The sequence below is a fragment of the Lutjanus erythropterus genome, chromosome 4 (assembly GCF_056507025.1).
Source record: "Lutjanus erythropterus isolate fLutEry1 chromosome 4, fLutEry1.hap2, whole genome shotgun sequence".
NCBI lineage: Eukaryota > Metazoa > Chordata > Actinopteri > Lutjaniformes > Lutjanidae > Lutjanus > Lutjanus erythropterus.
In genome coordinates this window covers 30261266-30286483 of record NC_139320.1, presented here as the reverse complement: position 1 = coordinate 30286483, position 25218 = coordinate 30261266, and the positions used below count along the sequence as shown (strand labels likewise).

General features: G+C 39.8%; 1 protein-coding gene across 3 annotated transcripts in view; it reads right to left on the bottom strand.

Moving 5' to 3' along the window:
• Nucleotides 1-1416: 1416 nt before the first annotated feature.
• The window catches only part of pak1 (p21 protein (Cdc42/Rac)-activated kinase 1), a 70918-nt gene continuing 47116 nt past the window's right edge, over nt 1417-25218 (bottom strand). For 2 of the 3 annotated variants that reach the window (XM_084717604.1, XM_084717605.1), the window contains 12 exons: nt 25173-25210; nt 21595-21708; nt 18291-18522; nt 14455-14478; nt 13138-13201; nt 12150-12198; nt 10382-10494; nt 7791-7908; nt 6074-6173; nt 5445-5641; nt 5154-5291; nt 1417-2118 (listed from right to left, as the gene is read on the bottom strand). In XM_084717604.1, the coding sequence (XP_084573730.1) occupies nt 2032-2118; nt 5154-5291; nt 5445-5641; nt 6074-6173; nt 7791-7908; nt 10382-10494; nt 12150-12198; nt 13138-13201; nt 14455-14478; nt 18291-18522; nt 21595-21708; nt 25173-25210 (1274 nt within the window). In that variant the 3' untranslated portion in view covers nt 1417-2031. The remainder of the gene's footprint in view (nt 2119-5153; nt 5292-5444; nt 5642-6073; nt 6174-7790; nt 7909-10381; nt 10495-12149; nt 12199-13137; nt 13202-14454; nt 14479-18290; nt 18523-21594; nt 21709-25172; nt 25211-25218) is intronic. The other variant, XM_084717606.1, reaches the window with a different exon arrangement.

The following is a 25218-nucleotide window of genomic DNA, read 5'->3' as shown; positions in this document are numbered from 1 at the left end:
ATAGTAGATATGCATCGTGGGAAATGTAGGCAAAAGGTTTCAACGAGAAAGAAGAATACAGGGACTACAAAAAATGACATTTGCCTAAATATAACAGCATATTAAGGCCATTGTGGGTAAGAAATCAAAATAATAAGAAGCTGGACAGGGGGTTAATATTCTGAGAAAAAAAAATCTCAATTTACAAGAAGGTTGTAAATTCACTGCTGAGATGAAAGTGGTTGCAAGGAAAAACTCACAAATTTATGAGAAAAACTTTTTTCTCTGAGCCATGTTATATACAAAACAACAAAGCAAATTTCAGATCAGGTGACGGCTTTTTTGCATCAGGAACTACAACACAATGGACAGATGCAAGAATATCGCTGCTTTCATCGACAAGCATATTCCAATGGAATTGTTGTACAGGAGGACCCAATATGACAGATCAATAAACTGCCCAAATATTTCCTTGTTGCTATATCTGATTGTGAAGTATAATCTGATTAGGTCATAGACTGCAGGATTCGAAGTTTGCAAAGTTAAGTGATGCGGTTCTTAGACAAAACGCCGCCTGCAATTCTTCTGTTTTTTCTTGCAAATTTGTGACTTTAATCTCAGAGAATTTAAGAGTGTTTTCTCTCAAATTTCAGACCTTCTAACCTCAGAACATATTTGAGTTTTCCTCTCATAAATTTGTGAGTATTTGCTTATAAATTTACAACTTTAATCCATTTCTTTCTTAAGTAAACCCCCTTACCCTGTAATGTTCTTTGTTTCTTGCCTACAACGGCCCCAACATGCTGAAAGTCATTATTTTGAGAAACTTTCTCATTGTAATGCTTACAGGTTCTTTTTTTTTGTAAACAGCTGCCTTTCTACCTTTTCTATACTTTTCTCAGATGTGTCCCACTATCAGGATCCAGCTTTGCTGACAGCAGTAAGAAACAAGCAAAGAACTAGACCTGCAACCTGAGTCTCATTTTGAGCCTTGCAGGTACCTGTAGATCGGGACACGCTGGTCACATATCAGCAACTGGGAGTTATTTATCTCAAAACCTCTGGAGCAAAACAAAACTTTTCGAAAATGGCTGTTGTGAAGGTCAAACCTCTTCTGTCCAAACTCGGTCCATCGACGGCTCTGCGCTCTGGTCTTTCCTTATTATAATTAATATTAATAATCTCTAACTCACAGCTCACACTGCAGACACGACAAAGTACCAAACCTCACCGGCTCCGTGTCAAAAACTACAGAAGGTAAAACGCTACAATCAACTTAATCAATATTCCAGCATCCCCCCCACCCCCCACCCCCCCCGTAACCAAAAATACACACACTCACTCAACACACACACACACACACACACACACACAGAAAAGTTGATTTAAAAAAAGAGTGATAAACTGAAAATCAACAAATGCACTTTGAGATAGAAGATGATGAAATAAGTCTGACTGAAACCCAGAGACACCATGACAGGAAGCTAGGACCTTAGCTTACACACACACACACACACACACACACACACACACACACACACACACAGTCTGCAGCAGAGGGTGGTCCAGAGCTTTTACAGACAAGGTAGAAAAAAACAAACATTGATTTAAAAAAAAATCCCATGAGTCTTTGGGCTCTGTTGAAACACTCTCTCCCTCTCATGTTGGGTTGTTCGTACTGGCTGAGGGGATGGTGATGTCAGCGGTGACATCACTTTGATGTCCCATCTTCCTGTCCTGAGTCCAGTGGAGTGTCGAAAAAGAAGTTACAGGAAGAAACGACCCGTCTTCCTCCCTGTGGTTGGGGGTGGGGTGGGGTAGGGCGGGGGGTTGTATGGGGGGGAGGTCAAGCTTGGGGGTCAAAGGTCACAGGGTGAAGGAGCAGGCGGTGCAGGTTACAGAAGACAAGAAAAAACTGTAGGCATTCAAACCCAGCCAGCAGCCATTGCTGCCCTCACATCTACCAAAAATAAGAGAAAGAGAAGAAGAGAGAGGATGGAGGGATGGTAGACAGAGAGGGATAGACAGACAAAATAATGAGTGCAAAGCTAGCTAGCGGTTGTTTTTGGCAGCCTCCTTGGCAGCCACGATGAGAGGAGTCAGACTGGAGAGAGGCTTCGCCATCTTCAGAAACTGATGCTGAGGGACGAGGAGGAGGAGGAGGAGAAAAAGAAGAGAATAAGGGAGGAGTGGGAGAGGGAGCAAGGCAGGGAAGGGAAAGGTTTGAGGTGGAGAAGAGAAAGAAAAATAATATTTTAATTCACTGGACAAAACCAGAGGAAAGAGACACTCCGGGCTGATTTTAACATCAGCTTCACCAGCTGATTCATCACTCATTCGAGGAATATTGCCAGAGTCAGAGAATTTCTTTCCCAGAGAGACAGAAATGCTAATACATGCTTTTATCTCCAGACTGAGCTGTTGTGAGGCTCTTCTGTCTGCTGTGTCTCAGACAGCCATCGGTTACTTACAGATCGAACACAGCGGCACGTGTTCTGATGAAAACCAGACAGAGAGCCCACATGACTTCAACCTCAAAATCATTACCATGGTTACCTGTCTGACACAGCATTCATTTTAATATTCTTTTATTGCTTTTAAGTCATTAAATGGCTTTGCCCCCCTTTATCTTATTTAATATGTGCCTGCTACATTCTTCACCTCAAATATCTGGATTGTTCCAGAGGTTAGAAAAGGCACAGTCTTATTTCAATTTTATTATTTATTATCTATTTTTATTTTCCTTGTTTTACATGATTTGTCATTAATATTATTATGGAAAAATATGAATTAATCAATTAAATAAATGGCCGTACAGTAATCTTCCATCAGAACTGTGTCAGTCAACTACAGACACACTAATACAAGCAACACACTTTTAACTATACACTTTTGCATTTAGTTAGTTTTTAATCACGTTGTTCTACAAAATATTACATGAGATCATTTCTATAAACATGTATCTGCATTTGAATGCTAAATCTGTAGGCTCAGATCAACATTGTTTTTTTTGTTTTTTTTTCATTTGTCCAGTTGATTAAGTGGGTCAGAAATTTACCTGTCTGAGGTCAGTTTTTACTTGCCCCTGTTCAAACTGGCATATTTATTAGCTCTTATCAACTAACAATAAAGACTTAAGTTAATTATCATGTTTAGGGGTGCAACTTCTGTAAAATTTCAGAAAATTGTGAAAACAATCCCAATTCCAAGGTGATGTCTTTGAATGTTTTGTCATCAAAATAATTTAATTCTTTTTTTTTTTTTTTTTACCACTTGCCTGGTTGGGCCGGTGAGTTGCTAGACCAACATTGCCTTTTACTTGCCCTGGATAAGCCACAGGGGTGGTTCTAAGTGAGGGGGCCAACAGAGGCCAGTGCTCCTGAAAACACTAAGTTTGGACCCCCCCGTGGCCTCCCTCCACTACTAAAATTTCACTTTCTTGCAATGATATAGTGCTGACATCATGTTACTGAAACAAATATATTTTATGTCGGTATTTTGTATGCTATTACTTCGTGTACTGTTAATAAAACAACCAGCCCTATCCTGCCCCATCTCCCAGTGAAACTGGTCAACAATTGCCATGGGCAACCGACCGATGCTTTTTGCTGAGCCTTGCAACGGGAAACATTTTGGTACTGGATCAAGAAAATACCCAAATAAAGAAGCAGTCTGAGGAAGAGGCCAGTAGCTCGAAACATCATGCTATTAAATGTTTTGCGCGGGAGATTTTCTGGTGTGTGGATTTTTTCCTTCTTTACATTTGTAGTCTGAACAGTACTGACCAATCACATGTGAGCAGGCTTTGGTTGCATGCAGATAAAAAGTCCGTGTGGAGAGCAGAAGACGAGGAACGTTCTGTACTGGCCATACTGTGATCTCTGAACCCATCGACTATCGTCTGACGATGATTCTTGTGTCTCACATAAGAGGAAGTCTCGACCTGTAAACCTGTAATCCAGATATTTTCTGGCTACACTGGAAGCTCTGAAACAGCTGTTGTCTCCAGAGGCTAAATTATCATCAGACGACAGCTGGCGTGTTCTGAAACCGTATATGTGATAATGTTGACTTTTCTTTATGACTTCTTCAGTTGCCACACACATAGTTCACTGTATGTGTTTGTATGTACATGTATGCGTGTAAATACATATTTATTATAATCATTACTGCTTTTCTGTTCTGTTTTGTAATGAAGGACTCTCTGACCACGTACACACACTCCTACAGAGGAACCATTAAAGAGAATTACGTCTTTAAGTCCCACTTTCACCTCAGAGCTCTGAGTCATCGAACAGTTACACAACTCATTTCGCTGCTCAGTTACGCCTCCACCTCCTCGTCCCTACACCTCCACAGCTGTCTGTCTGTCCGTCTGTAAGTGAACAGCTGAACCTCAAAAAAAAAAGCTGCGACTCAGTTTTTATTTCTCAAACCACTTTTAAAGACCACTTGAGACAGACTGAGTGCTCTCTGTTAGTCGAATGTACACTACTTACACACTAATGAAACAGGAATAATAATGCAATAATATAATATAATTCAACTAAAAGTACCCTTTTGCTACATTACAAGTACTTTCACTTAAGTAAATTAGGCTGATAATATTTACATACTTTTAATTAACTGACATTTGCAAAAATTGATTTGCAGTAATGCTTTTTTATCTGCCTTTACTAAGCAAAGGATCTGAATTGAGTTTACCATAAAATATCCTTATTCTATTTGCCCGATAAATGTGAGTAACTCATAGCACACTTCCTGTGTAGGAATATCAGCTGTATCAATATTATCCCTCTTGAAAAACAATGTCAAGTGAGTAAGAGAACCTCTGTCGTCAGCTGCTGTTTTCAAGACTGTGGAGCTCAAAATAATATTTCTACGTGTTCATCTAAGTGATGCCTTTTCTATTATTCTCTTTCTGTTGGTTAATTATTTTGCCTCTAATCGGTTCTGTTTTGATGTCTTGTTAATAAATAAAATTTCTAAGACACTACTGTCAAAGGAGGATATAGATAATATTCAGTTCAGGTGAGTAAAGGTATATTTCAAAGCTAAATGAAGTAAAACCAACCAGTGGTAAAAATATTCTTTATATTTTAGTTTCTTTTCTTGTATAGTATTTAAAGTTCGTAGATGAAAATACCACACACGCCCACACAGAGCTGCTGTACCTGCAGTAGCTCTTTAGCTGAGCCTCTCTTCTCCACGTCCATCTCCAGACATCGGTTCAGGAAGTCTCTGAATGTCGTCGACAGTTTCTCCGGGTTCTGCAGCTCCGGCGTCCCGTTGGTTGCTATGAGATACAGCGCCTTGGCAACACACACGAGCAGCACGTTAGTCTACATCCCATGAAGTGAACATGTTTAAATCAGTGTGTAGGGTTTTAAAATCTTTTCCTCTGGTGCCACCCAGTGGTAGGTTGAAGAATGACACTCAGTACTTTCACAAAAACAGATCCTCACCCTGAGTGGATTTTCATTCAGGTACGGCGGCTCCCCCTCCACCATCTCTATGGCCATGATGCCCAGGGACCAGATGTCCACTTTGGGGCCGTAGGCTTTACGGGTCACGACCTCCGGGGCCATCCAGTACGGGGTCCCGACCATGGTGCTGCGTTTACTCTGCTCCGGAGTGATCTGAGCGCAGAACCCAAAGTCAGCTGGGAGGAGAAAGAGAAAATACGGTGAGTCATACTGTTTGAAATTCTCTCTTCAAATTAGTTGAGGCTTTTATTGTTGAATCAAACCTTTACATGACATTTAATAAATCTACTGTCATTTCAGCCATAGAAAAGCTCAAGTAAATGCCAATAAATAAAACTTTCAATCATCTACTGATAATCAATGATACAGCTTAACCACAAACAGCACTGTCACATGATTGAACCTGATTTTAACAATTTCCTCCATAGTCACTCTGTCAACACAGTGTTTTCATAAACTGAACTTCAACACTGGTCACAACAGAATCAGAGCTCCCCCTGCTGGTCAAACTACAACGCAAGCAGCCATAGAGTAGTATGTAAGTAGAGTAGTGGTAAATAAACTGGATGAATGAAATGACATGATGTCTGAGGCTGATGTGGACTGACTGAGTTTGACGGAGCCGTCCATGCCCAGCAGGATGTTGTCGCTCTTGATGTCTCGATGGATGACCTGGTTCGAGTGGAGGAACTCCAACGCCTGGAGACACTGGAGACACAGAGATAATCGGGGGGATGACTTAGCAAACATATTACACATTTTATAAGTGGGGGAAAACGTTTCAACTGTACACTTCATGTAGACTTCTTTTAAAGTATATTAGACTGTCACAGAAAAACTACAGATAACTGATCTGAAACCCCTTCAAATATAAATGGAAAAGAGTCATTAAATTCTCCAATCACTTAAAATCAAGGGACCATGAAACAGTCCACTACAAATACCAAGACAGCACTTATTGTAAAGACGCCACAAAAGCTGTTATGTTGTGTTATTTGGCCCTGAACCAACAGCAAACTGGCAGAATATCTGACCACCGTGACTGATGAGACTGAGAAAAACCCCGACTCGGTACAGACTCGGTGGACACAGACTGACTGTCACAGACGGACCTGGCTGCACAGAGAGGACAGGCTGTGTTCACGGTCAACAGGAAACAATGGAGACATGGAGACAGAGATACACACTGTGACAAATTAGAGCCCAAAACTCCACACAAAAGAGCAAGAATTTGACAAGACAGACACGCAGCTAAATATCTGGCCTTTTGCTATCATTATTCTTCATATTTGTTTGATTTGGCGCTGTCTTTTCATGCCAAGAAAGCTCATTAAATTGAGAGACAAATCAACACCAAAACACAGGCGGAAAAAAGAAATTTTTTAAAACTCTGGTCCAAAGACCAGCTCATCATATTTAGCAGAATATTTACCATTTTTGTGACACCAGATACTGATGAACGTCTCCACATCATTAATCATACTGTAAGAGTTGTAATCAACGTTTAGTCCAGTCAGAGTCCAGCAGTGCCTCAGAGAGATCTGGGGAACATGGTTCATATGGAGAAACTTTGCCAGAAACTTTCTAACAGAGATGATATCTTTCTGCAAACATTCAATAAATGGACGGCTGCCACTGACAGGCCTCCTGCTTGAACAGCAACCAATGCACTTGAAACATAAAAGATTTTTCTTTTTAAACCCATTAGGTTGACTGTCAAAGCTTATATTTTACTGGTGTCTTTTTCTCCTTCCGTTCCTCTTTCTCCTTTTCTTCCATTGTTACTAGTATTATTACCACTTTTCTTTTATTAATGTTGTTTGTTTTTAGTGCTATCCCTTCAGTCTTTATTCTCAATCATTTTGCCATTTAATGACAAAACCTTTTCCATTTTCTAATCTGTTTTATCAGGAATGAGTTTCAATATTACAAAGGGACCATCATCATTCTCGGTGAACGAATTCATCACAATAAGCAGGTAGTTCTTGTTGTGTCACTTGTTTCCAGTCACTGAGCGTGTGACTAATGAGTCTAACAGATCTGAGTCTGAGGAGAGACAACCTGCAGCACTGGAGTCCAGACAGATCGACCACACGTCCCAGTGTGGTGGTTTCTGCTGAGCGGAGCTGTTTCAGCTCTCCACTCTTTATATCAAAACAAACACTACAAAAGCCCAAAAAAAGTAAACTTCTGTCGTTTGGGAGATGCCAAGCGCTGAATAATCCCTGCTAAAACTTTAGGAGACCGTCCAGCTCCCAGGAGGGAGACAGATGATGTCAAAGTGGGTGTTCTTTTAGTCATTTCCTGCTGTTTCATGTCTCTTACCTCTCTGCACACAGCAGCTATCTGAGCTTCGTCCATGCAGGTTTCCGTGACGACATCAGTCAACGACCCTCCGGCCAGGTACTCCATCACCACCCACAGCTCGTCACCCACCAGGTAACTGTAGAAACATCGATATGTGCTGACATTTATATCAATCATATGACTTGTACAAAAGACAGGGAATGTGTTTCAGAACCAGAGGAGACCAAAAATATTAGATATTATTAAATATTCAAACACGATATAATTTTCAACAGCTACTCTATAAATTCAGGAGGAAAATTTAGGCTGAAGGAGTCAGAGAATTCGTAAATATTTCTGTCATCATAAAATCTTGAGATCAGTTTGTTAGTCTTCTCTGACCCTGAGGATTGTTACTGATTGTTTTTATTTGTCAGTTTTAGTGTTTCACAGGCCGTCAATAACCAAACAACATTTAATTCTCACTTAACTCTGGAAAAATGAACATATTATTAAATAAATTGAGATGAACAGAAACAGTATTCAGGGGCATTTACAGAACACACAAACACACAAAAAGTAAATCAGTGACAGTGAAAATGTCGTCTCCATGGGGACGATAACATTACAGTGTTGCATGTACTCTTAAATGTCTCTGAAGACAAACAGGTAACTATGGCAACCAGACACCCACCCCTCCTCCTCCATGTCCAGTGGGTTGGCATGGCAACAGCAACACTGAACCGAATGACCTCCTCACAGTTCTCAGCTCAGCGGCGTTTCCTCAGTTAATATCTACAGAGCTTCTGCTCCTCAAACATCTGGAACATCACAGATGTGTTTCCAGGGAAAGTTTGAGAACTTTACATTTGACCTGTTTTACAGCAGGTCGTGTGTGTGTGTGTTGTTTTTTTTACTTCTTTCATACAAATCCACAGTATTCGATATTATTTTTTATTAGAACAGCCACATTAACAGAAGGATCGTAGCCAACTGTGAACCTGCCAAAGCTAAATATAATCCCCCAGCTTTGAAAGCTGCAGCCTCCAGATGGGTTTGTCTGCTGACAGGAGTTCTCTCAGTGCATCATTTAAAGTTGCTCTCAGCAGCTTTGTGAAAGATGAAACTCTTAGTTAGGAACTTTTAGGAGGATTCCTCGTGGTACAATAAGATCTTATGTGAATATGACCCCTGATCTTTGGCAAAAGAGCTGTGAGTCCACTGAACCTCAACTGATCTGTTGGTAAATTTTTAGGCTATTAAAACAAAAGAAGACATCCAGTTTTTAGGTCACAAAAGCATGTGGTTATAAACTGTCATAACAATGAAATGAAAATCATGACAGATCCCTCATGAGAATATAACTGCGGCAGCAAAAAAAGGAATCACTTGTAAATGTTGCTGTTGGTCCTGCAGCAGAGAACTGGGTCGAAATAATCAGAGATCCATGAGATGGAAATGTCAGTGGTTGAATCTGAATGTATGTCAGAGTGTAACAGAACAGCGAGCTGCAAGATGAAGAGCTGCAGGCGACAGGCTGCGCAACCAGGCAGCAAACTACTCACACTGTGCACAACATGAAATCAGACTGTTGTTTTTCATGATAAATGGGGCTGTTACTATTTGTGTATAGGTGCTGAAATGTCACAGTACAGGGGTCATGGCCAGGTCCATGGGCAGGTTATACAGTATGTAGAATGATGCACATAAAAGTTTTTAGTCATGTGTCATTATCAACATGTGCTGAGGTTAAAGCAACAAACTGATTGGTGGCTGAATCAGTGACATCACTGTGTCCTAGCTGCCAGATTTATTCTTTATTATTCCATTTATTTTCCAATTTCCAACTATGTAGCTTCGGTGTTTGTACAGTGTGACACAGAAATGTTAAATAAAACCAAGGAAAGCTTTAAAGTTGCCAGTGGGCAAAATACTTCTTCACCCTGAGATTTAATCTGTCACTGACACTTGCTGTCTGTTCAAAATAAATTAAAAGAAACATATCTTTGTGCGTTGTTGTTTTTTTTTGCTGCCGAACTGTGACTCCCAAACTGAAGTATGAACAGAACTAGAGCTACAATGATTAATCAATTATTAAATGATCATTAAATTATTTGCCAACTACTTTGATGATCGATCATCAATTGATCATTTGATCATTTGTTTTGAGTAAGTTTTTTAATAAAAAATTGTAAAAATTCTCAGATGTCAGCTTCTCAAATGTAAATAAATTCAGTTTTCTTTAGTCCTCTATGACAGTAAATAGCTTTGTGAGGATGTCATCCTGAGCTTTGAACAGTGATCAACATTTTTCAACTTTTTTTGACATTTTACGGACAAAACCACAACTTGATTAATAATCGATTAGTGGTAGAAAATAATTGACAGATTGAGAAATTATCGTTAAAACCAAACTTTGATTTCTGTGTACCGTTACAACCCCAAATATGAAATAAAGTCTGATTGCTGACTGACTTCTTTATGAAAACAATGTTAGTTTGTTTGGTTGCTGTTACCAGATCAGCCAGGACAAAAATCTTACTTGTTATAGTGGCTGACAAAAACTGAAATGATACAGGAAAGATGCTCTGGAGTGATGGAGTCTTAGTGTGTGTGTGTGTTTGACTAACCTGTCCAGGTAGTTGACTATGTTGGGGTTCTTATTTTCCCTCATCACCAGAATCTCATTGATGATCAGCTCCTTTTTCGGCTGCTGCTGCAGGTTCATCTGTTTAATGGCAACCTGAGAGAAAAGAGAAATATTTCAATTTTCACTGCAGTGCAAACTTAAATTAAATTCATGCAGATAAATCTGAAAAAAAAAGAAAGCTGAGAGGCTGGAGAAAGTGGGGAGGAAAACAATATAAGAAAGACAAATAGACAGGCAGGTTTATTAGAAGAAAAAGACAATGTGACAGGGAATAAAAGAAGACAAAGAGGATGAAAAGGAAAATAATGAGAAACTGGGGACAGACGACAGACAGACAGACAGACAGAAAGGGCAGCGAGGATGGGGAATTCTCTAAATCCAAAAGGCAGTAAAAGGTTGTTAGGCAGACATTAAAAAGTGAGCACACAGACTAATCCTCAGAGAGTGAAACTGAGCAGGATTAGCATGACGGGCGAGCTGAGCTCCTTTAAAATTAACCTGGAAGTCACAGTTATTGAAGCCAGACTTAAATCCATTTACTGCCACTATGTTCTCACTGTGGAAGCTCCAGCAGAACTCACCGTTCTCTTCCACTGAAGTCTCTTTGCTTCTCTTCCTCACTCAATTTTACCTGATTAAAGGCTGACACTCTGGATGAACCTACGTTTCATTTAAGCCTCAAACATTTAACACTTCTTAACTCAGTTTGAACTTTATTTCTCCACAAATTTGCAAATTAAACCAGTTTGTCTTTTAGTGAACAGTTTCATGTAGGAACTATTTTCTTTCTTTTGAACTACACCCATCAGCCGTATTACCATGCAAAAGGAAGTGTGCATCTACTCATGGATGAGAGGTTAATGTTCTGCTGAGGAAGAAAGCATTAATGTTTACATCCTGCAGCATCATGAGCATGAGCCTCTTGTCCATGAGGAGATGCACGCTTCCGCCTGCTTGGTGATTCGGTAATACAACTTTTTTTTGGTGCTTTGAGCAGCACAAGCTGAGTGCCATTTAGTTCCACTATATTGGAGAGAAGGCAGACATATGCTACAACGGATGTTTTCAAAACTCTGCAACTCACATCAAAACTATCTAGATGGATAAATAGTAATACTACAGGCTAGAGTAAAAAGATGCATTTGTGATTTTGAGGTGAACTGTCCCTTTAATCTTTTCACTGTCAGACAACGTCTGGGATTTGACCTTAAAGCTGGTTAATTCCACATCCTTCTGCAGGTTGAGGTCCAAAGCCAAGCTATCTCTTATTCACCCAGATGTGAATCCCTGCTGTGACAAATGTAGAGGAGGTGTGGCTTCTCTTTTATCCACATGTTCTGGACGTATCCTATCCTGGAAAAATACTGGAGGGACGTCTTCCAAACCTTATCCCTAATCCTCAATTTTGACCTAGAACCCAACCCTCTGGTCGTCCTTTTTGGCACTGCTGGAGAAGATGACGTGCACCTGACTCCAAATCAAATGCTGCACACTATCCTTCGCCTCTCTTTTGGTCAGAAGTGCCGTATTACTAAGATGGAGGGATGCTGCCCAGCTCATCAACGCTCAGTGGGACACGATGTCCTCTCTTAACTTAAAAAGCTCCACGACTCCATTTGTCACTCAAACAATAAATTCCTCAAGGTGCGTGGACCTTTCCTAGAATACTTTAAGAATCTTCAGTCAAACTAAAGACTTATTCCCTCACTCACTCTCTTCTGGTCTTTTGTCTTTCTGATGACACTTACCTCCTGTCCTGTAGCGATGTCTATAGCTGTGTACACAGTCCCAGAGGCTCTGAAAAAGACAGAAGAGACCTCCACTTTAACATCATACAGTAAGACATAATTTCTTTGTTGGATTAAAAGGTACTATGTGTAATTAATCCTGTTGCTCGTGCTGGGCATCGACCAAAACAGTGGCGTGACTTACACAAGACTGAATGTGATTGACCGGCATCACACTGATAAATGAGGTAAGAAAAATTAGGCTTTTGTTGTGGTGGGTGCCGGCCGTCTGTCAATGTTACGAGACTTAATTTTTCAAGCTCAAATTTTAGGTATTTTACCTTGCAGAAACCACATTTCACTAAAACTCTACAGAAACAAAATAAAACTCATCAAAATCTTCTTGGTTTGCCTTTCCACTGTTCCAACAATCACCAACTCTAGTTTGGTAAAAAAAACAAAAAAAAAACAACCCTTTATTCACCAAGTTAGAAGGGAAAATATTCTGTCTCTTCATTTAATTTCTCCCCATTGTTTCTCTGTCCGACCTCCCTCTTGCTCCTCTCCTTATATTTTCACATCTGAATGCAGCAAATTAAAGTTTTACTCCAACCGAAACAGAGTGGGTGATGGTTCAAGTCAAAGTCTAATATTAGTTTGTAAATCTGAATCTGAACTAAAGTCTTGGTCATTCATTCATAGACACTCAGCATCCTTTTAGAAACTTAAAGCACATGGAAACTCATTATGAGGCTTTTTGAAACATAAAAGTTATTAAATATTGTGTGTTCAACGCATACAAATGTAACTCTGGGTTTAGCAGAATTGTGGAATATTACTGTCTTGTTTACAGATCACACATCAGCTGTTGTCTGGGGTTAGTATTTTACAAAGGTGATAATTTACCTTTCAAAGAAATTTGCAACATAAGACTTAATAAAAAGCCTTAAAATCCCAGTTTGTACATATGTAATGTGATGTTGTTTTAGATAAAACATCAACATCTTACCCCTGTCCAATCTTCTCGAAGCGTGTGTATTTCTTCTTGGGGTCTCCCACACTGACAATCGTCCCTGAGTTAAAGAAAGAAAGAGAAAGAGAAACACTCAACAGACTGATCAAAACAAGCAGCAGCGTATTTGGATCTGCCAGAGAGCGAGATAAAGAAAATCCAGCCCTTTAATCCACATCTGGATGGTATTTATACGTTGATTTTACAGAACCACTGAATTTGAATGGATAGAAGAGTCAGGCGACTTTCTATCCATCCACATTCTGCTCTACGTTCATCACACTCAGGTCGATGCAGCATGCTGACTGGGAGAGAGAGCAGAGAGAAGAGAGAGGATGGAGAGAAGGAACGAGGGATGAGACTAAGAAAAACTAAACACGTCAAAAAAGAAAATGCATGAAGGTGCAAAGAAGATCTTGAAAAGTAAAAACATTCAATTCAGGAAGGAAAGAGTGATGAAGGAGAAAGAAAAGAGCAAAAACTGGCAGACAGCTGAGACGAAAGAAAGAAAGAAAGAAAGAAAGAAAGAAAGAAAGAAAGAAAGATGGAGGCCAGGCAAGGAAGGAAGGAATCAAGAGAAAAAGAGGGAAAGAAAATTAAGCAAGTAAGGAAGGAATCAAGAAAGAGAATGATGTGAGGAAGGACAGGAAGAAAGGAATCAGAAAGAAAAGAAAGAATGAGGGAAGGAAGGAAGGAATCAGAAATAAAACAAAGAATGAGGTAAAGGAGGAAGGAATCAAGAAAAAAAGGGAAAGAAAGAATGAAGTGAGGGAGGCATCACAAATGAAAGGACTCAAAGACGGAAGTGAGGAAGGAAAGGCATCAAGAAGAGAAGACAAAAAGAAGAGAGGAAGGAGAGGAAGGAAGGAATCAAGAGGGAAAGAAAGAATGGTGCAAGGAAAGAGAAAAGGGAAACAATCAAGAAAGAAAGAAGGAAGGAGAAAGGGAAATTAATCAAAATGGAAAACAAGAAAGAATGGAAGAAGGAAGGAATCAAAAAGGAAAGAAGGGCCAAAACCACACAAAGAAAAGAAGGAAATGAAGGAAGAAGAAAAGAAAGAAGAAGACATGAAGGAGTCAAGAAGGAAAAGAGCTGAAGTTGCTCTGTCTGTCTGCAGTAATCAGAGTCCACAGCAGGAAAGTGATTAGAAGACAAAACTTGGAGTCACTCTGTAACCGCAGGAGACTGGATGATGGAAAAGAGAGAGGACGACCAATCAGACGTGAGGATTGGACAGTGGGGGCGGGGACAGTGGATATCAGGTCTGTCAATCAGAGAGACAGACGGACAGACAGGCAGTATCCCGGTCTTACCAGCAGAGGGAGATCTGAGCACATCTGGACAGGCGTGGGGCATGGTTTAAAAAATATATACAGGCTTTTATTTTCACGGGTTACAAATACACAACAACACAGTTCAATAAGGGGAGGAAGTTGTTCAAAATATAGGCTTTAATTCTGAAGGTCTGGGCCATCATTTTAAATATATAGAGAAAATATGATATCACCCTTTAATTATGAGGAATTATTGGTTACTTACAGTATTTTCAGTTTAAAGTACATTATTTGACAATGGCTTTTGAGATAGATCACGTAATCTGTGGTTTCTTCAAGTGAATTATTTATGCAGATATTTACACAAAATTATGTTAATTCTTTTTTGTCTTCTCTCTAATAACCTTTTTCTACTGAGACTTTATTCCTTTGGACTTTAAACAAAAGTCATTTTCGTTAAATTTCTCAGGACTCACACATATTAAGTCTTTTGTATCATTAAGAATTACTGCATCATTTGCATATTTTATTATCTTTTTGTAAAAATCTTCTTCTCTTTAAAATGACAGACGTGCAGGGATAGCTCTGTAGCTCACAGCACATTTAAAAATATATTTTAAAACTATATATTAAGCTTAACAGAGCTTTTTCATGGCAGCCATATTGATATGAAACGGTATAGCAAACACCAATGATACTAATTAAGGTCCCATTCCATTTAGTGTAGCTGAGTCAGTGAGCCAACATGCATAACAGCTGTAGAGCTTAATCAATTATTAAATGAATCAACAACTATTTTGAATATTAATTGGTTTGAGGGGTTTTTTTTAAGAAAAAAATTTGAAATTCTCTGATTCCAGCTTCTTAAATGTGATTTTTTTTTCCTGGTTTCTTTACTCGTCCATGACAGTAAACTGAAAATCTTTAATTTATGGGTGAAACAAGACATTTGAGGATGTTAGCTTGAGTTTTGGGAAACACTGACCGACATTTTTCACCATTTTCTGAAATTTTATAGACCAAAAAAATAATCAGTTAATCGAAAAAAATAATCAACAGATTGACCATGAAAATAATTGTTAGTTGCAGTCCTAAACAGCTGCTCCCTGACTTTCTTTGATGTCAAAACGGGTGCCGTGAAGAATCTCTGTCTAGTTCTTTAGTATTCACACTTCCCATCTGCTGCCTACTGGGTAGTCTGGGACTTTATGTTGGTCCAACTTCATACAGATTAAGGTTTTTACTTTATTTTGATTTAAAAATAAGGAGTATTATCACCTCAAAATATTAAGTTAAGGTAAAAAGAATGACTTTCGGAGACTAGTCTATGTGAGAAGCTGTTTAACTTGTAAATATTCATATCTGCTCATGTTAACTGCTGCGATAAGTGGAGGAGAGCTGTGTGAAGAAAGGCTGTGGGTTCCCAGTGGTCTGTGTAAGAAACCACTTTGGACAATTCAAAGACTTTTATATCTGTGGTTCATTTCTGAGAAAACGTCTTCGGTTAGCATCTGTCGGTCAACACAGTGTGTCAGGACAGAACAGTCAGGCCACCGTGTTGGAAACGTGACAACAAGAACAGAGACTGAACGTTAACGCTAAAGTTTCAAGCAACATTTGGAGACACAGTAGGCAGTTTCTTTTGTTAGAAGTGATAACGTTACGCAACATCTCTCACAGCGCCTCACGAAGTTTGGCAAACACACCACACTGTAAAACCATTATTGTCATCATGATAATGTGGAGGCCTGAAGTAAAAACAAGAACGGTTTCATGTAGGCACATCATGCAATTAGTAAATATGAAAACCACCAGCAACCTCAGCTGAGCCTAAAATAAATCCAATCCCTGTGAGCGTGCATCTAAAGAGAATGTGATGAAACAGCCTGTCAAAACTAAGAGTTTAAATGAGACTAAAATTAGCACTTGGAGACTCTGTCCTCACTGAACTACAGCAGGTAAAAACAGCATCAGAAGTTTAAACTTTACAGAATGCACACATGGGATAACGATGACTATTTAAAGACAAAATAATTTACAAATCACAAGACATACAATACTAATATTACTGTTGATATTATATCATATGAACGTATAAACATGAGCCCTGTGCACTTAAGACTTTTGTGCACTGATATGTTCATGCATGTAATAAGATTGTGAGATTAAAACTTTGATTGTGACTCTGACGGCCTCCTAACTGGTCACAGCTCAGCGGTTTTAATCTTCCAGCTTCTTCATAAAGGGTTCTTAAATTTATCAGTCGAGCACCTTGAACTTTGATTGACTTCAGAGAACACTTTCACCTTTAACCAGGTGGAGCCACTGCTTCTCTTCAGATGATGCAAATATTATTTCTATAAATAAAATCTGAGCCGTGCTTCAGTTTCCGTGTTTTTTTTTGTTTTTTTTAGCACTTATGTAGTTTCAGGAGAGGAGTTTCACAGCCTCTCAGCAAGCTGTTTTCCAGAGATAAAAGGTGCAAACTAACACCTGATGTACGACCAAATGGTATGGATGATCATCATCGTGATCTGTCTGCTCTTTTAAATGATACCAAGTGTGTGTGTGCTGCTAGTGTGTCAGTCTCATGGCTGACCACGCATCATTACATACAGTATGTGGCCAAAAGTGTGTAGACACCCAAACATGACTATTGCTTATTTTTTTGCTGTTCTGGTTTAGACTTTCCACCAGATGTTTGAACTTATATGGGATTTACTCCCATTCAGCCAAGAGGGCATTAATGAGGTCCAACACTGATGATCAGGTCTGGCTCACAGTCCGTGTTCTTGTTCATCCCGGAGGTGTTGGGTGGGGTTAGGGTCAGGGTTCTGTGCAGACCAGCCAACTTCCTCCACACCAAACGAGGAAGAACATTTCATTATTGAGCTGGCTTTGTGCACAGGGGACTTTGTCATGTTGAGAGAAGAACTGGACAAACCCAAACTGTTGAAAGAACACTGTAGTGTAAAATATCAGCATATGCTAGTGCATTAAGATAAGCCCAAACCATGTATAACAATACATACTGTGGGCTGGGGTGTCCACATACTTTTGGCCATATAGTGTGGTGGCTCCTTTGTTTAGCCAAGGGGTCTGCAACCTTTACGATCAAAAGAGGCATTTTTGGCCAAAAAAAAGAGAGAAAACATCTGTCTGGAGCCACAACAATTAAATTCTCTCTTTCCCCTGATTACGTTTTTTTATTTGGCGTCCACAGCGAGTTTATGGACACTCAAGAGGATGAGTCACCACCAAAATTTAGAGGATTTAGAGAAGGCACCGAGCCGTAGACTTGACCTTTACTTTTCCTCTTTAGATAAAATTGAATCTTTTATAAATTAAAAAAATGATTTCAAAAATTGGTCACAGTGAACTGTGGAGCTCATTTATCATTATTTTGGTGCCTGAAAATGAAACTATAAAATTTTTACACATCATTCATTACTTTCACTTCAGTGCTTTTTAGGGAGTTTCTAAAACTAAAAGATTTAAATTTATCTAAAGAAGAAAGGTAGTTGGGCTCATAACTTAAAGATCTACTGCAGGATGATGATCATAAATGAAACTTACAATGTAAGAAAAAAAGTTTTTCATTTACATATTTTTTTCCAAAGCCACAGGAGGCCACTGGAGGGCTAAAGAGCTACATGTGGCTCCAGAGACACATATTTCAGACCGCTGGATTAGCCAGTGTGTGTACATAATCTAAACTATTGGTAATTAACTTTTCAATGGCAATGTAGAAGTATATATACATATATAAATTAGGAGAAGTCACTCAGTAAGGTGCAGATCTCCACCAGGCAATGCCACCACAACTGCCAGATGCAACTAGTGGAGTTTTGAACAGTTTAAAAGTATTTTCTTACGTAGTTTCTCCAGGATCTCCTCGTCCGACATCTTCTTCTTCCTGGTTTTGTCCTGGGGGCGGGGCACAGAGGGCCCAGGGGCAGGGCTTGCACTGGGGGGGCTGCTGGGAGCTCCTTCTGCAGGGGGGGCAGGGGTGACAGCGGCAGCGGCTGTCGGCAGGGAGATGGGTGAGGTTGCAGCATCTTTGGTTGGAGGAGGAGGGAGGGGCTCGATCACTGAGCGAGTGTATATCTGGAAGAGTAACATGAGTTAAAATTTATTAATTTAGACAATCAAAAATCAGAGAAAATACATTACATAGTCCATGGAGATTGATGGTTTTATGACAATCACAATGACAATCTTATATATTCTTATCTTAATATATATTAACTATAAGAACAGTTTGTCACCAGTTTGTACTAAAAATGTTTAAGTGTAAAAAAAAGTCTAAGTGTTGTAACTGAGCTGTGAGACATTTGAGTCCGGCTCTGCTTTCAGACCGTCGGGATGAAAAGATTCATAACAGCAGAGGAGACCACCGTGTGTGTGTGTGTGTCTGATGGTGGGAGCCCCAGTCAGGTGCACTACACTTGTCACCATGGAAACGGCGGTGGCGCTATGGAAGCAGCCTGTCAACCGCCAACCTGTCTGACAGAGGAGCAACAATGTGTGTGAGAGAGAGGAGAGGACATAAAAAAGGAATTTGCGACGCTGTTTGCTGATGTGAGAAACAATGAGCGAGTGTGTGTGAGTGTGTATGTCCTGCAAGGATTGTGTCTGCAAGAGATTAAGGATGTAAAGACGAGACGATCAGAATATTTTATTATGACAGAAATACTTTTTGTTAAATATGTTCATTTTAAATAATTATGTTAATTTTGTATTAGTTAAATGGCAGAAAAATAATTTTTTGAGCAAAATATCTTATTGTTTTTTTAAATGAGGATTAAAGGATGCACGTTAAATAATCAGTCAATTAATGATTTGTTGCTTTGGTAAGTGATTATTTGTTAAAAGTTTCAGTTCTAACTGCTTTTCTTTGTCTTATATGATGGTAAACTGAATATTGTCGAGTTGAAAACAATTAATCAGCCATAAAAATGATATATAGTTGCAGACCTGAACATACATTGTTTGTTTTATATTGTATAACTAAAGTTTAAGTGGGTTTTTTCATAACAAATGATTGCTGTGGTTTCAATGTCACTCAGTTGCTGGTCTATCACGTACTTCAAGCTAAAAAGAATGCAGTCGACTCCAGCAGTCCTGCGATTAATCCTCCCTTCATGAAGGTTATAATGTTTAGCATTTTGCTATAAAACTGTGAAACAGAGGTGCTGAATCAAATAAATAACATGTACACCTGTCTGCATAACACAATACAGTTCAACAAAATGAAAATGAAATGTTCACTGAGGATGGAGTGAGTGAGACATCTTGTCAGATAAAAGTGAACCTTTCTTAAATTTGTCACATTGAGTGTGTGTGTGTGTGTGTGTGTGTGTGTGTGTGTGTGTGTGTGTGTGTGTGTGTACTGTACTTGACCTGCAGAGAACAGAAAGCTTCTTTGAAAAACTGTTTCTAAATAAAAAACCCTCTGCTTGCCTTGTGACCGTCTTGTAAACACACAAAGACAGGCAAGTGCACAAGCGCGCGTACACACACACACACACACACACACACACACACACACACACACAGGTCCCTGTGGTCTTATTAGAACGCTGAAGTGAGGCAGGACACAAGTCCATTTAAAGATTAACGGCTGAGACAAATCTAATGAACGAGTTCTACCTGGACATCAGTAAATGTCCCATCTGTTCGGTGCAGGGCGGGACAGAGCCGACGACATGTCAAACGATTCGGCCAACTAACATCAAACGCCTCACTAGCACCAACTTAAGATGCCTGAGACCAGATCAAACCTCTGAACGCATGCCAAGAATTTACGAGTCACAGTGGAGACACAGGAATTACAGATAAGTGATGGAGGTGCTGTGCTGGCGACGGCTGTTTCATGTAGATGTGGGAGTCACACAAACTGACAGAGCGCGTGCACGAATGTATGTGACACATGATTTATTGCAACACACACCACACCCACCTGGACATGTAGTCTTATATGTCAGATAAACACGTGCCTGCACCTTACAGTTTGATAACTAAGTGTGAATATAAATATGTGCTGTATGACCACAGCAGGAACATCAGATAGGTCAGACCACCATGTTTAACTATCCTGTATGCACAGGCGCCATCTACAAGTGGGCACTGAGCTTCATGTGCCCCCAGAGCTGAAGTTGGGGGTGCAGCGACCCCCAGTCTTGAGGCAAAGCAGGAAAAAAAGGTCTGTTCTGATTTCCAATTTTTTAAGGGTCTGACCTGCTGGTTCAGATTCCAATTCCACATGATCCCGAGTGGAAGCAGATGTAAACAAACCAGTGCAACAGTTTGCTGTAATAAAACTTTGCGCTGAGAAAAACAGAAGGAGAAGTTAAACGAGTCTGAATGAGAAAATGTTTGAGGAGACGCATCAACGCAGGTTGTTTCTTCTTTAGTCAGAACAGGAGGTGAGATTCAGTCTGTGAACAGCAGTCTGCTGCTGGCTAACATGAGACTGAAGAGCCAGAAAGTTTACTGCTTTTTGGTGACACCATCAGCTGCTCTGTCTTCTAATAGACTGTCTTGTCTTTTCTGGGAATCTATTGCTAACACCGATTTCATGCAAGCATGTGTCTGAGTGAGGGCTGCAGTGATCAGCGCTGTTGTGGCTGTGACGTTACAGTTTGCTGCGTGTATGACGTGACCATCGTGCAGAGCATGTGTGAGAATATGACGGGCACAGGACCATCACCGGTCAGGGCCGGTCACGCAGAAAATCATCCAGTTCCAGTCTCTGGTCAATCGGTGCATCCCTAAAAAAAACCCTGTTAAAATTGTGATGATGTGGTATTTGTTTGTTTATTCTTTCATCTGAAGATTTTCAGGCCAGGGAAACTCTGCAGCACTACAGTACTTCATTATAATGCTGTTGAATGTAGTTGAATTGTTTGACACCTAAAAAAGTGTGTATTTGTGTGTGAGCTTGCATTGAGATCATTATGATGACCGATTACAGTTTTAAATTACTGTAGTGAGAACTTTTTTCACATTGTGATGACATTTTGGCTGGTCTGAAGATGAAGACTTAGTTTTAGGGTTATGGTTAGAATCAGGTTTCGTTACATCAGGGTTTGGGTTAGTCGTTTTAGTTGTAATGGTTACGGTTGGGGGCCTCTGTGATGCAATAGAACAACGTAGAAAGAGTGTGTGTGTCCTTACTGATTTGGTGTGCTCTGGTCGGGGGGCGATCACCGGCGGGGGCTCGGCCTCATCTTCATCCTCGTCCTCGGATACAGTTGCTATGGCGGGCGTCTCCGACACGGCCTTGGAGCTCTGCGTGATGTCACAGGGGAAGAGAGGGCGGGGCCTCAGTGACATCATTGTCACGTGAGCCAACAGCGATACCAAACCCATCATTGCTTCCTACTGTTTACTGCCACTGTCTACTGCTTCATCATGCCATCATGCAGAGACGTCCTCCTGCCCGTCTCTAGCTCTTCTTCTCTGAATTTAACCTTCCCTCCTCGCCGTTTCCCTCTCTGTCTTTCCACCCTGTTTTCTTTCCCTTCTCTCGCCCTCCTCTCGTCATCACTGTTGCTGTCTGAGAGCTCTGGTCGTGTCTGGCGTCTGATGCTACTAGTCACACATCCTCCTCTCCATCCCTCTCTTCTTCTCTCCTCTATCTCTCTCTCTGATAGTCTGACGCTCGGCTGGTGGCCAAGCTGCAGAGACGGGGAGACGGTGAGAGGAGGAAAAGATGCTGATTCACAATGCAGAGAGAGAGAGAGAGAGAGAGAGAGAGGAAGAGGAGTGGCATCATCATCACTTCCTCTTCCCTTCTTCTCTTTATTTTCACCTTCATAGTTTTGTTTCAAGGTATCTTTGGTCAACATTTGCACTGCTGCAAAACGCTTCCATATTTATTTCAATAAGAAACACTGAGTTTGGAGCTGTATTAGAATTACACCGGCCAATCAAGAGACATGCACTGGCACAGGTAGAATACCTGTGTCCTTTTAACCTAGTACATACTGTACAAGTACGTTAGGACACGGGAAAAATGCTTATTTTTTCTCTGATCTAAATAAAAATGGAGAGTTTTACAAATTACAAATGAGGAGTTCATTTGCAAAAACAGATAAACATAATTCTTATAATGAATAAACACCTGTTGGACTGATTTTTTTTAAAACAAGATTTAAGAAAATAAATAAAACCAAAGATATCTGTTGTAAATGACCCCTTCAAATGTCCCCCCATTTAATTCATTTTAGATGCAACTAGTAGCTTCAGAGCTATTTGGATTTATGCCACTCATTTTTTAAAAATTATTATTAAAATGCATGTGGTTTCCGGATTATAATTCCATTAGACAGACTTTGCTAAACAGACATTTAAATGTAACTTTGGTATTTTTCAGTGTTTTTGAAATTGGTCCAGTACTGAGTAAGACTGCTGCAGCCATGAGCCGTGAAAAAAGGCTGAAATGAATTAATAGACAAAAAAAAATAGTGTCCTTCAACTTGATAATTTATCAAAAAAAGATCAAATGATACAATCCTATCAAATGAATAGTTGAATAGTTTGGGAAACACTCCATTATTATTACCTTTCTTGACCCGAATTAGATGAGAGGACTGATACCAGTCTAACGTCTGTGCAGCACATATGAAGCTACAGCCAGCTCTGTCCAAAGAGAACAAATCTGCGCCTCTAAAGTTCACTGATTAACACTTTGTATCTGGTTTCTTCCAGAGAAAAACCAAAGTGTAAAAAGTTTCACAGATGTCCCGCATTTTTTTTTTTAGCAGTAACCTCCTTTTAAACTCAGCTAACAGACTGCTGACTGTAGCTTTATGAGACATGAGAGAGGTATCAATCCTTTTAACTAACAATGGACATAAAAACTTTTCCTTTGATAAAATCTGAGTGCTTTTAGTGTCTTTTCAGTAGACTGATGTTCAGTGCTATTATAATAAAATTATTGGTACACAGTGCTCTGCATTGTCCTAAAGCATCCTCAGCTGTACTGAGGGAACATCATCTATAGTAGTTTTAGTTTTTTAGCTTTGATAAATGAAACCTTTGTTGATATACAACTTCATCATGTATAATCTTGCAACAAAAAGTATTTGTAGTATTTCTTTATATGCATAGTATTGATAAATACTAAACATATTAAATATGAAAAGTTTCAGAGCCAACAGGTGCTACAATCAAATTTCAGGTCAGATACAAACACAAGATCAGCATCTACAAACAGAAGAAACAAAATCTTGCATCTTATCACGTATTCAGCCTCATCCACTTCCCCATCAGTTACTTCCTCTCCGTCTGCAGACACTGCAGCTCCTCTCGTGCTTCTCCGGTCTGCCTTGTCAAATGGTAGATTAAACCTCATCTCCTCCGCTCCTTCTTCTAATCTCATCGTCTCACTCTGCAGCTCTTCCCTCCTTCCTCTCTTAATCCTTTCATTCCTTGTTACCCTGACAGAGTACAGACAGGCTCCATTTCCCTTCAAGATCATCTCTGCTCAAATGTACCCTCGACTTTGTTTACCCTCAAACTCGCCTTTAGGTCTCCTCTAAAAGAAATCAAAGCCACCATTTCTTGATTAAAGTCAATTTAAATAAATCTTTGTAGGGTCACTATTGATGACCAAATGAGGAAGTACAGTGGTGATTTAATCTATGCCCCCCCTCATGAAAGCACTGTAATATTTATGTATTTGCAGTAAAATGAATTGGTTGTCTGTGGCAACATTCCCAGAATAAATTCTGTATTAAGGTACTGCTAATGCAAACTGAACATTTATTACTACTGCAGCTCCACATTAAAAGCATTTAACTGGCAAAACTTTTAATATGAAGCAGTCACGGGAAATGTTTGTCAGTGAACCACAGAAGTATATATGAATTTAACAGGGCATTGCCGCTCAGCCTTGCCACCAATTTTTCCCAGTGGTCACTCACTCACTACTGCAGCAAAAAAAAATCCCCACAGGCCCAAAACACATTTTCCCCGAAAGCCATTAATATAAATGAGATGTCACACCTCGAACTGCAAACAAAAGCGATTTAAAAAATTGTGACGTCTTCACAATCTGAAGTCCATGGGCCAAACAGGAGGGAAACATTATTGCACATATACAGTGAGCTGCATAACCAGGACGTAAACCTGAAAGCTAGAAAACCGTTTTGGCTTATGCACCAGGTGAGCAGCTCTCACTGGACTGAATGAGTGCCTTTTTTGTATTCACTATGTAGTTCATTATAATACATCTATGCAGTGAACTTAGCACTCAGTCATTTATAGCATCTTTTGACAGCAGATCAGTTTGAAATATTGCAGGGAGTAAAATGAACCGAGGAGCAGCCACAGTGAGTTAGTAATATGAAGAGCTGCAGGTATCAGGCTGCACACCTGCAAAACCCTCAGCCAGGTAACTCTGCTGTTCACAGACTTATGCTGTGTGCAGCATTAAATCAGATCACATTTACTCACAGAATGATGGGAAAAAAGCCAACTATTGCCTGACTTCTGATAGTAGTAGTTTGTTCTGTTGCTTCAGAATTGCTGCTACCAGTAACTGCCAGTGTCAGATCAACCTGAAAATCTTCAACATTGCCACTTGAAAGGTAGACTGTTCTCATCTCAGCCAGTAAATATACAGAAAACCAAAAAAAAAAACTAATTATTAGTATTATTGGCATCTTCCATTGACATCTCTCACAGAAACGTCTTAGTCGTATGTGGACTGTATGAGGGAAAGAGGACACAGACAGAGGGAGTCTTACTGTTGTGATGGAGGAGCTGTAGGCATCTGTGTTTTTATCTGCAGGG